The 16,790-nt window shown below is 38.7% G+C and overlaps 1 protein-coding gene across 4 annotated transcripts in view; it reads left to right on the plus strand.

Moving 5' to 3' along the window:
* RBMS2 (RNA binding motif single stranded interacting protein 2) overlaps window positions 1-16,790 on the plus strand; it is a 1,165,202-nt gene that overhangs the window by 688,305 nt on the left and 460,107 nt on the right. For all 4 annotated transcript variants that reach the window (XM_044083632.1, XM_044083630.1, XM_044083631.1 and 1 more), the window contains exon 3: window positions 9,606-9,664. In XM_044083632.1, coding sequence (XP_043939567.1) covers window positions 9,606-9,664 — 59 coding nt within the window. The remainder of the gene's footprint in view (window positions 1-9,605; window positions 9,665-16,790) is intronic.

Consider the following 16,790-nt stretch of genomic DNA (forward strand, 5'->3'; position numbering starts at 1 on the left):
ATTTTTTAAATTACCAATGGGATTAATTTATAATGATCAAGTTAAGTTTGAATTTAATAATTTATTTGATGAATTTGGGATGAAATATATGAATTTAATAATACAACACAATGATGAGAGAATTTCGAACCTGATTCATGAAGTAGAAATCATTAACCAGAGTATTTTATTACACAATGAATTTGACACTTGGAAGGAATTATACAATAAACAATTCTATCAGGCAGACAAACAGGCACAGAGTGTGTTTACTAGGAAACACGGCAAGCTTGATAGGGATGTGGAAGCTTATAAAGTTAACAAAGCATACATTTGGCCATCAGATAGGAAGCCCACACACATTGAAAAGAAGTATAGGGAAAGAGAAGGAGAGACGATTTCAAAGAAAATTTTCAGGGGGGAAGGTATCATCCAACATACAGGAAAACCCAATATCATCACAACACATACAACAAGATATAATTGACAGAGATGAAATAAAAGCATATGTATCTACATGTAAGGGAGCTATGAATGAATATTGTAAAGAATCTTCCAACTACAAGGAAGTGGACAACATAGAAATATCTCATAGTACGCAGATTATGAGCACTTTTAAAGGTTTTAATGTATACAACTATTCTGATTTTACAGTCAAGGAGGAGTTCTACACATTGTTGGCCAAAGGCATGAAATTTATACCCAATTCTAGCTTTAGACTAGTAGAGAGCATTAAAGACATTAAGTTATTTTGTAGGAAGTTGAATCTAGCTTTGCAATTTGAAGAAAGTGGACCAGATAAACCCGAAGCAGCAGGGGTATTAAAGAAAAAGAGTTGCTACATTCCTACAAGTAACCCTGTTATCAGCCAATATGAGAGTATGGCATGCAATGATATATACAAGTTTAACAGGAATGTCAGAAAGAAGAAACAAAAGAGTAATGAAGTAAATGACAATTTAAACACAAAAGAGAGAGAATGTTTGAATATCCTTATTAAGAACTCTGAGATTAGAATAATGAGACCAGATAAAGGGGGAGGGGTGGTTATATACCCACAACATGAATACAAAGCAGCCATACATAGTATTTTAAATGAATCAGGCAATTATGAAACAATATCATGGAATCAAGTTAATATAGGATATAGACGTATAGATTTGTATATCGAAGAATATTTATTGGACAATAGAATTACTAAAGAAGTGTACGATTTCATAAGGACTGAATATCCCATGATGGCCCATATAGTGGGCATTCCGAAGATACACAAATCTATATCTCAACCACCTTTCAGACCCATCATATCAGGATCAAAATCTAAGACATTCAATATCGGATATACTATTGATAAATGGGTTAAAAATATTTACAAAAACATACCACATCTGATGATAGACTCTTGGGATTTTTTAAGAAAACTAACTCCACAGGTATGTAATAAAGAATATACATTTGTGACGATAGATGTCTGTGATTTATTTTCCTGTATACCCAAGGAAGAAGGATTAGAATATTTCTGCAATAGCCTGAGAACATATTCAGAGTTAACTTGGGACAAAATTATAACGATTATGGATATGATGTCATTGATTTTAGACCATAATTACATATCATTTGAAGGTGAGATATACAGACAGAAAAAGGGAGTGGCAATGGGTGCATCATGTGCACCCATATTTGCGAACCTTGTAATGTTAGAATGGGAGAATACATATGTAATGAACAGTATATACAAGGATAATATAATATTTTATGCCAGGTTTTTAGATGATATATTTATTTTATGGAAGGGTGATAAGACAGATATATTGAAATTCTTAGAATATATTAATACCACCACAGAATTTTTGAAGTTTACGCACAGTGTAAGTGAAAATGGTATTTCGTACCTGGATACATTTATTTATAAGAAGGATGATGGATATGCATCTAAAGTGCATAGAAAAACAACATTTTCCAACGACTATATATATTATAGTAGCAATCACCCGAAATATGTTTTTAAAAACATTGTAAAAGGACAGTGCATAAGGGGAGCAAGAATGTCATCAACTTACAATGATATGGAAAGTGAGATGACTTTCATATACAAATTATTTAAGGATAGAGGGTATCCGACAGAGATATTGAAAGATACTATAAAATATGTATGCTCCGAATGGAACCACAAATATATCCCACTATTAGGTAGACCTGAAGTTTCACTTGAAAAGGAAGTAAACAAGGTCTACAAGGAAGGAAGAGTTTGTGTGTTGACCTATTCACCTTATGTGAATTATATAAAAGATATTGTGGAAAGATGTTGGGACATTATCACAGTGAATGAAGGTATCAGAGAAAAGTTAGGGCATAAACCAACTATAGTATACAGGACAGCCCCTAACATTAAGAAATTATTAGAGAAGACAGGTGGAAAAGAAAAAAACAATAGGAATACTGACACACACACTAGGAAATGTGGGAATTGTTCTCAATGTCAATTCATCAATACAACATCACATATAAGATTAGAAAATGCGAACTATACTAAGATTAAGAGCAAGGGAGGATGCTGTCATACCAAACAGGTTGTATATGTAGCATTATGTAAATCCTGTCCAGCCTTCTACATAGGGAAGACAGAAAGAAAGTTAAACAAGCGGATTTATGAACACAATTATAGAATAAAAACCAAAGATCAGAAGAATGCCCTGTATAGACACATCAAAGAAACTGGGGATACACATTCTTTTATATTCTCTATCATTGATCAGGAATTTCTGAATCCCAGAGGAGGAGACTGGAAGAACAACTTAGCATGTAAAGAGAGCTGGTGGCAGATGCTTACAGATGCAACAAGAAAACCAGGATTGAATGATTTCATTAGCATCAAGCCTTTTTTAAAAACATGACGCATATGTAGGTAGGAAACAAGGTTTAATAAGGTCTTTTAAGGTTTTTATGCTACATGACACTTATTACCATCCATGAAATAGATAACATTCAATGCAAAGGAACATTACAAGTTTACTGTCTTACAATTTTTCAATAATTTTTTAACAAAAAATTTTTTAACACATTTTTATATTATATACATATATAACAAAGTATTGTATTGCATTTATATTGTATATAATTATTAATTATTATTTTTTATTAGTACAATATATAAGTATTTGCAGAGAGATATTTCATAATGTATATATTTTATGTAGTTTTTCATATATATTTATGCTTTTATAATAGAACATAATATCATAGTAGTTTTTAACAAAATAAGGATAAGACTGGTTCAAGTTTCAATCCCTAGTACAAGCAACAATTATAGTATGGAGGGATGTGCAATATAATTATGTATATGCCTTTAAATTTTAAAATTTTATAACAGGTTTTGGCGCCAAACACTGTTCAAATACCAAGGGTGTGTAAACAAGAGTTGTTCTGAGGAAGTCTGCCATAAGCAGATGAAAGCGCTAAACATTTCGTTTTTTGTTGTTACGTTTCATGTAGACCTGTGTGCTGTGTTGTTGTGGATTAAAAATTAGGTGGTGAACATCAGAGGATCTGTGGAACCTTTATTGCCGTATTACAGCAAGCCGGTGTTTTTTTAAACAGTAAAAAATATAATTTGTTGTACTTTTCCATTTGTCATTCTTTTATACATATAAATGTATCAAGAAAACACCATTTATAACTTTGATTGCAGTTCATTGCAGAAATGGCAAAAAGTAGCACTTTTCCTGCGTGTTGGTGGTGCGAGTCACATAGCCTAAATCACCTAGCCATACACACACAATAGCATGGCTGTAAGTTTAATGGTGCATAATCCATAGCTAGCTTTTGATGCACAGCCATCTGGTATAATAATTATCACTTCTTAGTAAGAGCTGCTATGTCAAACATAGTTCTAAAACAAAAAAGCTGTAAATGCCTCAGGTCCTTATGATGGCAAAGAATTTGGTTTTACTTTTGAAAGTGAACAAGCTAATATGTCATCCACATTTCTAATCTTCATATTCATTCAGTGCTCATCCAACTTTTGCCTTTGTAACGACTCCCCAGCAGTCATGAGTATATAACACTGTAACCCCACACACCAAGCAAGTAGTATTACTATGCAGTGCATAGAGCATGGTGGTTATGGTCTAGTATTCGGAAGTAGACAAATCAGTTAAGCACTAGAGTGGCATAAGACCTGATTTTAAAAATTAAGCACCCCCTGCTTAAGTTGCTAGGGTTGGGTCTAAGCACTAGGCAGTCAGATCTGCCAGTACTACTGACCAGCAAATACAGTGGCAGAATAAAGATTTGTTTCTGCCTGCTGTGCGTACTGGTAATGTGTTCCTGACTTCCTGGACAGTTCCAGAATAAGAAAGACACTGGAACCACGGCCACAACAGAATAAAAACTTTTATTACAAAAAAGCATTTTAGTTCTACATTTTTAACTTTTTATCAGCTCTGTTTGTAATAAAGTTTTTATTCTGGTTTGGCTGTGGTTCCTGTGTCTTTCTTACTTTGGAATACTGAACTACCGAATTTACCGGATTTTACTTAGAGCACTGCTTTTCTCTTCATTACTTCCTGGAAAGTTGCTAGACTAGGAGGATCTGAGTTTGCCTGCATTTTCTGATGAATAAGAAGTGTGAAACTTAAATTTATGTTATTATGTTAGAAGTCAATCCTCAGTAATTAAGTCTGGAAACCACAGACTTTATGAGGAACAGACCAAACAGATGAGGCCAAAACTAGACATTCTGCGAAAATATGGACAGTTGAAAAGCATGGAAGAGGAGTGCAAATGTAAGGGAATGTGTTATACTGATTCTGTGACCGTGCTTGCTAAGTGGTTTATGTTTTTTATTGCCGTCAAAACACTTAGCGTGTTTTTTTTTCCCCATTTTTTACTGTAACTGGTAGTACATGGAGCAGATAAAGCTACTAGCACTACAAAGGATTATGATCAGGTCTCTATCCTAACCTGCTGTTATGTGTTCTCAACATGGATGCTACAATTCACATTCAAGCTTCACTCTCAAGGTGAATTTCTTGGCATCCATGTGTCGAACACATAATAAGTTGGTTAGGGCTGGTAACTCGCTCATAATCCTCTATATTATACTGTGGTGAGAATTAAGAAGAACTAATCTCACCAATCTTGTCCACAAAAAGATTAGGCAGTAAAGTTATTAATGCAGGAGTCACGGATAACCCGTTTTTCTTTAAAATAAACAAGCAGACTTGTGCTGCAGTTCTATTAGCTGCTTAATGATAAAGTGGTGTGGTGTATACCCAAAAATCCAAGCACAATTTCCTGAGCTCTACTAAGAAAATGTCAAAGGAAGCTTTAAATGTGAAATGCAGTGAGTGCAAGCTTTTACATGTGTTTCAGTCTGGCAGTCTTAAATTTTATTATCTTTGGTTTCTTTTACAGGTAGGTGTAGGACTTATCTTCAGTGTGAGGGAATACACCATGTATCCATAATGCAAGCCAAATAGGTGTAGGCAGTGCTGAAGACAAGAATTCATTTCTGTGGCTGTTTTTGCATTCTTGCTGAAGATGTGTTTTGCTAAAATTTTAAGTAAAAAGCACTGGTATGTGGCAGCTGATGTGACTTAAGCATGTGGTCTGTTGTAAACAAATTTAATTGTGTTATCTTTTTCAAGAAAGGAATAGACAGTACTGAAAGAATACATGTCTGTGGTTGTGTTTGCATCCTTGTTCGAGGCATGCATTTTAGTGGAAGCTAAATTAAAAAGCACTGGCATTCTTACTGTGCTTTACAATTAAGGTATGCTCCTAGAAATGGGGGGGGGGGGGGGTACATTCCGGAAGATGAAGTACAAACTGGTGTACAAGTATGAAAATCCTGGCAATAGCTGGAGGAAGAGTCCTTTGCTTTTTTTTTCATAGAAATTTCTTTGTATTTATCGTCCATCATATTTGAATGAAAACATTTACAATTCTGATTAATATATTTTACAAGTGTAGCAGAGTGCCTCATGGTGTTGTTTATGTTGAGGAACTTAATACCTCTGAGGGCCCAAAGGTACCATATTCTCGATCTGAGTGCCTTACCTTTCTATTTGAGACATGACATTGTTGAGGGAGAATGTGTACTGTAAGTATAGGCTGGATAGGGCTGCAGTTTTTCAGAGGTCAAGGCCTTTCATTTCTATCTAATTTATTTCTCATGTCATCAGAGTTGCAACTCATATTACTGTTTTTTTATTTTTTTTAAGTGGTGGGAAGTAAGCTTGTTCATCATTTGCCCTTGTCCACCTTCATCAGTCCTTTTCTTTTATCTATTTAGTCTGCCAACTGTCTGTAATGCTGCACACTCAACTCCACCAGTACATTTTTATTATAAAGGACATATTTTATATTTTTATTATAAAGGACATATTTTAATGCTTTATTAAGTCAGTTAATACCACAAATCAACATCTCTTAAAGCAGCTCCCCACTCAAGGTACCCTTGTTTATCCTCTGTTAATGGCACTGATATGGACTTGAATAGGCCAAGCAAGGTCATCTGTGTAGAAGCAGTTTTGATAGTATCCCAAAATGTCTTTATGAAACATAATTATGTTTTATTTCTCCCTCTGCAGGCCTAGCTGAGCAGCATGTTCCTGGTGTAACTCTATGTATTCTCATGTATGCTTACAAGATGTCTTGTTCAGCTCTGGCTAAATCTTGCTCCCCCTCTCTGCTGTATTTGTTTGTGTCAGCATCCCCCCCTCCCAACTGGATCACTTAGCCCACAGATGATCCTCAAGTTGAAATCCAAGCTTATTGTAGCCAGCAGCACCTTTACAATGATATTGAAATGAAAGGCAGACATTTTTGCAGCACCAAACTCCAATGATTAAGACATGACTAAATATGAGACAGAAGCCAGAACACATTATAAATACTGGCAATGTTTGTTGGAGGTGTGTGTGTGTGTTGAAAGAGTTTGCCGCTCCATCACTGTGATTGCAGTATATGTCAACTGTCTCTGCTTTAATAAATCCTGGCAAACCTACCACCCACTTAGGCAGCCTTACTGACCTGATAGTGGATCAGCCCACCCAGATTTAGAAATGGATGGGTGGTAGATCTTGCTTTGCACAGGAGGGGGATGCACCTTAGTACATGGTAATAGAAAAATAAAAGGATAAAATGAGTTTAATTTTCTGCAGAATCTCTTCTGCTGCTATCCCAAAGTACAGTACTCACGTAAATGGTTTTCCTATTACTGAACAAGGTACTTTTTTAACATATAATACTTTTAATTTTATTAGCTTTTTTAACATATAATACTTTTAATTTTATTAGTAAAGTGTAGCTTTCACTTTCACTTCTTTTCTTTTAATAAACTATTAGTGTGGTATTCCCTACCCAGTGAGACTTCTTGAAGTAAACGAGTGAGTGAGTGTGATCCGAGCAATTTGAGGTGAAGAATGAAAAAAGAAAAAAAGTTTCTGAACTGCAACATGCCTAGTGTAAAGGCAAAAGAATGGCAAATATGTAAATTATGTTACATTCTGTGAAAGGGAAGATGCAAAGACAACAGCAGCAACAAAAAAAGCTTTCTAAGAAAGAATGCAGGTGGGTAGATGAATCACAAACATACTAGTTTGTGGTTCATTGCAGAATGCTGTTTATTTGTTCTTTCCTACTCGACTGACAGGTAAAAAATAATGAAATTGTGGTAGCTAAAATGGTTGGAGATTGTCATATTGTACAATCACTGGCCGTTAACATTCAAAAATGAGCATGCTGATTGGTCAGCCCAACCAACGTGCCCATTGTAAATCGAGCATATACCAATGGAAAAAGGTCCAGTCGCCCGGACTTCCTTCCATTAATGTATGCAACAAAAATTTTCCTTTGCTTTCATTTTTAAAACAAAAAATAAACTTACAAAGCCAGAGACGTCAAACCAACCAGAGAGATGGGGCAGACAGAAATAAAAAGATAATCAGGTATGTTATGCAAAACCAGCGAAATGTACTTGATTTTCCTTTTATCGCCAGGTTTCTTTTTTTTTTCTCTTTTTAATTAAAAACAACAACAAAAAAAGCAATAGTGATTTTCCTTTCTCCATTGCTTCCTTTATGCACCGCCTATCACTTCAGCCACCACCAATGAGCTATATTACTAACAATAGTTATAAGAAATCCAGTCTAAGCAGTGGAAAAATTAATATGACCAATTAAGTTCACAAGCTGTACCACAAATATTTTTGTTGTTGAGAACAGTGATTAACCATGAGCGCTTTCATCTCGATAATACAGAAGTACAGAATATGTATTATCGGGATGAAAGCACTCATTGTTACTCACTGTTCTCAACAATAAAAGTGTTTGTAGTCAGCTTGTGACTGGAATTGGCTGTATTCATTTTTTCACTACTTAGACCGGATTTCTTATAACTATCTTTGGTAATATAGCTCGTCGGTGATGACTGAAGCGACGGGTGCTGGCATTTTTGGTGTGCTTCTATTTCCTATTTTTTTCTTCCTTTACACAGCACTGATGCACTGTGTAAGCGTGGGAACTTAAGTCCTATACGCATGTGCAGTACATCAGGAAAGCTCCAAGATACCAGGGGAAAAATGCAGAAGAACAGCAAAAGGACATTATTTAAGAAAAGTAATTCACTTTTTTCTTAAGTAATGTCATTGTATAATGGCAATAACCCACAGCTGGTTGTGGGTTTATACTGGATTTAACCACGGTTGACTTTGTTTGGTCATTTGGGCTTCGCCGTCCTGACCAAACCACTCCAACTGTGGCTAAATTCAGCATTAACCACACCCAGCAGTGGTTTATTGCTATAGTATACCTTATGCAGGTGTATGTGGTAAGTGTTCCAAAAAAATGGAACTGGTATGACAGCCATAGAGGCACTAGACATACAAAATCAACTGAAATGGTCCCATGGTATTTTTTTTAATGTGGTTGTTTTTCAGTTTGCCATGTTGCCACTGTTATTCATGTCCAGTCATCCACTTTCCTTTCAACTTGGCCACTCTGCAGACCACAAGTCTTATGCACTAAGAATGAGGATCCTACAAGTGGCTAGATCCACTCCTACTCCATTTAGTTTTCAGAGAAGTATGCAATGGTTGGCAGCCAGCTTTTAGCAGCTTTAGTTCCTTCCTCTTCCAGCCACTGTAAGGAATTAAGAGCAATTTATAAATATAGGGAAGCAACCTTGCTGATCCCATGGCTGCAGTTACAGTACTGTTTGCAGTTTGCTACCTGGACAGTAGCTGCCCTCCTCCTCTGACATTTTGAGCATTCTCTATCCTCCACCAGTTTTCCATTTCTTCTCCTACTCCTGTTGAAGCTTGGTTCCAAGCCCACGTAGCTGACTTTGTGAACCTAATATATTTTGTTTTACTGCTTTTCATTTTAATTTGTGAAAGCCTGGTAGAGGGAAACAGAAGTTACTGTAATTTCTGATGCTTTATGAGACTTGCAGGAGAGAGATAAGAGGTCTGGAGTAATTGACTAAAAACCAACATTGTTTGACTACTAGCTTCATGTTCCTGACATGCTGCAGACTGATATGAACCCCCATGAATCCCAGTTTTCACTAGAATAATTTTGTTTTGTCTACAGAAGTGATTATCTTTTCTGTTTCCTCTACAGGTATGGTAAAATTGTTTCCACAAAAGCAATTCTGGACAAGGCCACCAACAAATGTAAAGGTAAGGACTAATGAATTCTTATCTTGGTTTGCATTGTTATGTCAGTTTTTCGTGATACCACCATTTTAGCACTGTTTTTGTGTCATTTGGCACTATGAACTGTGTTAACATCTAGATACCTATGGCTGCTATTGCAGAAGTATAGATTTTGCAATTTTGACAGGTAACTGCATTTATTTTAATGTTTTGATGTTCTTCATATCGATCACAGCTGCAGTAGACTTAGGTATATGGGTTATAACCTGCCAAGGATATTACAGCCGACCGGCTTCCAAAGCTTCAGGGCACTTTTCACATGCCCAAACTGTCAAGTGGCTCAAGTTGAGCAAGATTAAAAGACAAGTTTGGGCGCAAAGCCCTGCAGAGTATTACTGCCGCCAAAGAGTACTGTCCTTCGAGGCTTTTAAGGGTCAATGGTTGGCTTGTGCTTTCCTTAGCTGGGCAGGTAAGTTGCGTTTGGGGAAAAAAACTTCCATTTTCTTATTTTTTTCTACTGATGTTTTCTTACTTTTCTCTTCAGGAAAGTTATTTTAAAGCTATGAATATTGCATTTTAATGGCTTGTCTCGAGATGGAGCACTCTTTTCTGTCATTTTAAAGTAGCTTTATCTAACTGATAAACTTTTTTCTATTGTTTATTTTAAGGTTGTGGGACTGCCATAGTATTTGAAAGTGCTTTTTACTGTGTTTTTTCTGTCAAAAAATAAGTTTTGTGTACTGGTAGTTTGACTGGCATTCTTGCTTGGTTTTCCCCAGGACAGAGGCACTATTTTCAGCTTGACCATGGAACAAATTGCCACTCCAATGGTCTGTCCATCTTCCAGCCACAAAAAGAAAAAGCTAAGCAAACAGCCTTTGCCACCACAGCAGGCTAGCAATTTACTTCAACAACAGGTGGGTAACTGTTGTGGCGATTTGTTGTACCACAGACCGCTCATCTTTTATCCCAGATCTCTCTGGTGTAGCACCTAGAGCCACTAAGGACCAGGGATTAGACGGTTCCCTATTATTTGAGCGAATGTTCAATATTGCACATGCCGCTATATTGACAGCTAAATGTCGAAAAGGCCAAATCTCAAACAAATGGAACAGCGATTTTTTTTTTCCTAGGGAGAAAAATCACTGGGCCGTTTTCAGGAATTTGCAGTATCCTCCACTGTGGTGCGATCTCAGAGCTGGTATATTTAAGTAGGGAGGTGGGGGCATAGCCCCCCCACCTTATTTTGTGTCTGTTTTTTTTTACGTTACCAGTGATTTTTTTCCTCAAGGAAAAAAATTGCTGTTCCGTTTTGTTTGGCCTTTGGCCTTTTCAACATTTAGCTGTCGATATAGTGGCATTTAACATTGTGAATGTCCGCTTATTTAATAGGGAAGTGGTTAGACACTTCCTCTGCAGCTGTTGGGGTTCTCTCCATGGGTAAGGGAGAACCACTCTTATCGGTCTGGGTAGAGGGAACAGGGTGGGTTTCCCTGTTCTGTCAGAATGCTATGCCTATCCCTGGGGAAGTAGTGGCTGCCATGAGTAACACAGTTAGCCTCATTTTTCCTGTCAAAAAGAAACAGGAAAACAAACCTGTATCTACTCTTCCTCAAATTTCTTTAGGTAGGAGTAGTTTACTGGATCTGGCTCAGGGTTTGATTCAGGCTATTGATCCTTCTTGTACACTATTTGCTGGTAAAAGAAAAAGGGATGACACTTTTTCTGAAGAGATTCAAGAGTCTGAACAGGAAGATGCAGGAACAAATTCAGAGTGTTGTCATCAGATTTCTGATTCAGACTCAGAGGAGACCTCTCTTTCTGATTCTCCCTGTGGGGCCTTCTCTTTCTCAAGACTATTGCTAGAATGTCCCATGTTTTCAGTGGAGAAAACTGAGGTTTCCCAGTCCCTCAAAAAATATTCAAGTTGTTACAGAATTATTTCCAGAACCTACACCCATTCCCATTCTTCTTATGCTGTCTGCTTCACAGGATGCGTGTCTTACTGCCTGCAGTTTTCTTGGTAGTCAGCCAGCTATCCCTAAAAAGGCAAATGTTTAAAGTTCCTCAGATTTTTAAATTTTATTTACTATTCCCAAAACTGATCCAACAATAGTAGCCTTAATCAACTCCTCTGCTTCTAAGCACTTAGTTAATTCCAGTGCTACTCTGAGAAAATTATTGATAGGTATGCGTATACTTCTGCAACTTTGAATTTCAGAATCTTAAATTGTCATGCTCGTATGTTAAAGTTTATTTTGACATTCTGAAAGTATAAGGAATGCTTTATCTACAGTTTCTCATCGTAAAGAAAAGTCTGCTTTAAATTACTTAATTTTTTCTGTTGCATAGGTTGTTTGCAGTATGTGTGTATGACTGTTGATACTTCTTCCACGGCTATGGCCACTGGTACAGTTTTAAGGAGGTTTGCATGGCTGCATTCTCAGAACCTTCCAGATGATGTTAAAAATGAGGTTTTAAATTCTCCCTTGGATTGAGATTTAGTGTTTGGCCCCTTTGCTGCAGAGGTGATAAAACATGTGATTAAAGGGGAAAGCTGATCCAGGGAATGTCAAAGATTTTCCAGCCCTCCCTTTTCCAAATGGTCCAAGGGATTTTCTTTCTCCTCATCCAATTTCAGCAAAAACAGAACAAACAGTCTCAGCAGAATTCAGGTAAACAGACATTTAAGAAGTGGAAAGGAGGTACCAAAAAGAAGTTTCAAACCTCCTAAACCAAGGATACCTGAATGACCAACTCCCACCTGTCCCTCTTTGTCTTCCAGAAAGTCTGAGTCTCCATTTTTCACTTTGGCAACAGATTATTTCAGACAGATAGGTTTAGAATATCATTCATCAGGGTTAGAAATGGTAGTGGGAGGAAATTCCTCCTTTCCAGGGGGGTCAGTCCTCATCCTGCAGATCAGTCTGTTTTCTTTCCTCTTGTTTTTCATCACAGGCTGTCCCAAGGAGTGATATAATCATTTCCTCCTTCCCAGGTGGGGAAGGGGTTTTATTCAAGGATGTTTTTAGTTTCAAAGAAAGAAAACACTTGGAGACCAGTTCTTGATCTTTCTTTCCTAAACTTGTTTGTGATACAGCGCAAATTTCAAAATGATGTCACTTCACAACCTGTTGCCTCTTCTTTCTCTTAAGTTTCCTGGTAACACTAGACTTAAAAGATGCTTATCATCACATTCCTATTCATCCAGACTTCAGGTGTTTCTTAAGGTTGTGTGTGTCTGGATGACCTTATCAGTTCTCTGTCTTACCCTTTGGACTGTCCACTGCACCAAGAATGTTCACAAAGTGGCTAGCTCCAGTTGTATCTCATTTCAAGTTACAGGGTATCCAAATTTTCTATATTTAGATGATGTGCTTTGCAGAGTCTTGGCTGAGAGATCTCTTGCACAAGCTGGGATTCCAAGAGAACATTCAAAAGTCTTTCTTGGCTCTCTTACACAGGATTGTGTTTCTGGGGTGTCAACTAGACACCTCAGTTCAAAAAGGTTTTCTTCCACAGGAAAAAATAGAAGTAGATCTAAATAAAGATATCAATGTTTCCATTAAGACTTCAGTCACTACAAGGGAATACCTCAGGATTTTAGGTCTCATGGAATCTATGATTTACATGATACTCCTGGCAAGACTCCACATGAGAAAGATACAGTGGTGTCTGAAATCTCTTTGGTCCCAGCATCAGCACCCTTTATCTTTTCAGGTCCCAGTACTGGGATTGTCAGAAGAGAGATCGCTTGCAGAGACAACATATATCCTTAAATCAAGATCTCTCCTTCTCCTATCCTGCTCCAAAGCAAGGAGTCACCACAGATGCTTCAGACTTTTCCTTGGGGATAAATTTTAGGAGGGATAAAAGTGCAGGGGGATGTGGGATACCAAGGACAGATGCAAGCACATACATATCAAGGAGATGCTTACCCTGAGCAAGACACTCAATTCTCGGAACCATTTCTAGTCCCTGTGAAGTTTTCAAGTGGTTACAGACAGTATCACAGTGATGTGACATCAACAAGCAAGGGAGAACCAGGTCGTACCCCCTTTGCAGTCTAGCTATATTAGCTTGGTATATAGCTTCACAGCACAATCCATCTGAGCAAAATTGTGTAGCAGACAAACTGAGTAGGACCAGGGCAGACCCTCACAAATGAAAGCTACGTCTAGGGGTGTCTAAAGAATTGATTCATCTGTGGGGAGTTCCTGAAGCAGACTTCTTTGCATCCTTTCTGAAAAATCAACCAGCATAGTCCTGTTCCACGACTCTATGTGAGAAGGCCTGGAAGAAAGATGCATTTTCTTTTCTTTGGACAAAAATGTTCCTGTTTGCCTTTCTACCCTTTCCACTAATGTCTGGAGTACTTCTGAAAATTCAGAAGGAATCCCCCAAGATCATAGTGGTGACTCCCTTCTGGCCCAGGCAACTGTGGTTCTCCTTCCTTTTGGAAATGGCCAGGACAGTTACCACAAGCTTCCATCCAGGAATTAATCTATTCACACAGATGTACAGGGGTGTTTGATACATCCAAACATCAATCATCTTCATAGGTGTGTACTAGGCTAATGGCCATATAGCCTTTACAACCGTAGCCCATAGGAGTACCCTGGCATCATGCCATCCAACCTTAGTTCCCAGTGCCCTTGTCAAGTAGGGCCACTGGAGTGATCCCCGGGGTGAATTTTCTATTTCCCATCCACTCATCAATATTTTTCTTGAAGAGGGCCAGTGAGGTGCTCTGCTTGACATGTATGGGAAGTCTATTCCATAGCATGGGCAGTCTCTTGGTTATGAATCTGTCCCTCCAGCTTGTTCTGTTGATTGTGGTAATGAGGTTGAGGTCTCTGGAGCATGTAATGCGGAGGGATTGGGATTTCTTTAGATGTAGCATTTCTAACAGAGCTGGGTCAGACATGGCTTTGTAAGTCAAGCAGAGATCACCTCTAAGTAGGTGATATGAGACAGAATAGTTGGAGTTTTTTTAATCTGTCCATATAGGACAAGTGTTTAAGGCCCAAGATCCTCTTTGTAAGGTATTTTTGGGGCCTCTCCAGTTGTTGTAGGTGTCTAGAGAGGCACATGCAAAATGGGGCATTGTACTCGATGATTGACCTAATGAGGGAAGAGTAGAGGGAGACAATGACCTCTTTCTTCCTGGATGCAAAATGCTTAGTAATGAGATGTGCCACATAGAATGACTTTCTGACCACAGTGGCAATGTGGTGGCCAAAGAGAAGTTGCCGTCAACCTGTGTTCCCAGATCTCTTATGACGCCTTCTGTGTTCAGTGGACTACCATCGATGTGGTAATTCTTGGGAACCGGGTTTTTCCCAAAAGGGACGATGACACATTTTTTGGCATTGAGCTTAAGACCATGGTTCTGACACCAGTCATTGGTCTCAGTAGTGAGGCCTTTCTGTAGGATGTCAACATTACTTGGGGAGTTAATTATGGCTCCCAACTTGCAATCGTCTGCAATTGTCAGCCAGAGTCCCTTCATGTTGGCCTGAACTTCAGAGAAGTAGATACCAAACAGGAGAGGACCCAGGACTGAACCATGTGGGACTCCACTTGTGACTGGTCAACAGTCTGACTTGGAGTCAGCTACTTTCACGCTGTGGGTTCTATCTGTGAGCCAGTTTGCAACCCACCTAGTGATATAGGGGTTGATGCCTAGCTTAGTGAGTTTTTCTATGTTTCCTGAGTGGGGAATGATATCAAAGGCCTTGCCCAGATCAAGGTAGGCTGTATGAACCACCTTGCCTTCATCCACAGCTCTGGTGACTGACTCAAAGAAGTCGACCAGGTTGAGCAGACATGATCTACCCTTCACAAAACCAAACTGTGTGGGGGATTCAGAGTTTGGAGGTTCCCTATATCTTTGTTTATTACGTCCATGATAATGCATTCCATAGCTTTGCATATCAGACTTGTCAGGCTAATGTGGCGATAGTTCCCATGGTCTGTAGTCGCTCCTCCTTTGTGGAGAGGGATGACTGTAGCAGTGCGCCATTTGTTAGGGGCAAAGCCTGAGGTGAGGCTGTGATTGAACAGGGCACACAGGTGAGATGCCAGTTCACTGTGTAGTTCATGTAGAACACAGCCAGGGATATTGTCAGGTCCCATAGAAGCTGTATTATTGGCCTTGGACAGTGCTGTTTTAACCTGTGCAGCAGTAATACTGGGTGCCTGGAAATCTACTGGTATTGTGATTGGTCCTTTGGTGGGGGATAGAGGGGTAAAGTCGGCACTGAATCTGTCGGCCAGTATATTGGCAATATCTGTTGGCTCGGTATAGGAGGTGCCATTGGGCAACAGCTCTGAGGAAATCTGGGTATTGCTGTGGAGATTCTTTACATAACTATAGAAGGCCTTGTGGTTGTCTTTACTATCTGCTGCAATTCTGTTTTCATAGCTAGCTTTAGAGGATTTGATGAGGGATCTCAACTTATTGTTAAAGCTGATAAGGGAGTTTTTCCAGTCGTGGGACTTCACCTTATTTCTCATCAGTTTTCTTCTGTTGTAGAGTTTGTTTATAGCAGGGGACCACCAGATTGGCTTCCTTTTTTTGGAGGAGAGTGTTGGTTCTATTGCTTATGGCGAGATCCATGCGTTTGTGTATGTGTTCGTACAGGGCATTAGTCTATGATTTGGTGGTCATACGGCTGTTCTCCAATTGCATGGGTGACGAGAAGTTGGCTACCTATGTTTTTAGGAGCCCAAAGTTAGCTTTGGAGAAGTTTTTCATGGTGGTTACGTTTGCCGGGGGGGGGGGGGGGATTTCCGAGGCAGTTAGTTTGTGGTCGGATCTAACCAGGGAGGAGTTGACTATTGGTACAGAGCAACAGTCAATCATGTTAGTAATGACCAGGTCAAGGATGTTGCTACCTCTAGTGGGGGTAAGAATGAACTGGTCCAGGGCACTGGAATTCATGAATTCCAGGAAACGTTGGGCAAGTGTATTGGTACATGAGTAGTTTTCCCAGTTAATGGAGGGGTAGTTGAAGTCGCTCAGTATAGAGTGTTAGGTTGGACCCTAATGTTCTCCAAGGTGCTTAAGAACATGGAGTGTAAGTCTTGGGTCATGGTTGGGGACTTATAGCAGGCTACGACCTGAATCGCTGTCTTACCCAATATT

Source organism: Protopterus annectens, chromosome 9.part0 (assembly GCF_019279795.1).
Source record: "Protopterus annectens isolate FY-2018-M chromosome 9.part0, PAN1.0, whole genome shotgun sequence".
Taxonomy (NCBI): Eukaryota; Metazoa; Chordata; order Ceratodontiformes; family Protopteridae; genus Protopterus; species Protopterus annectens.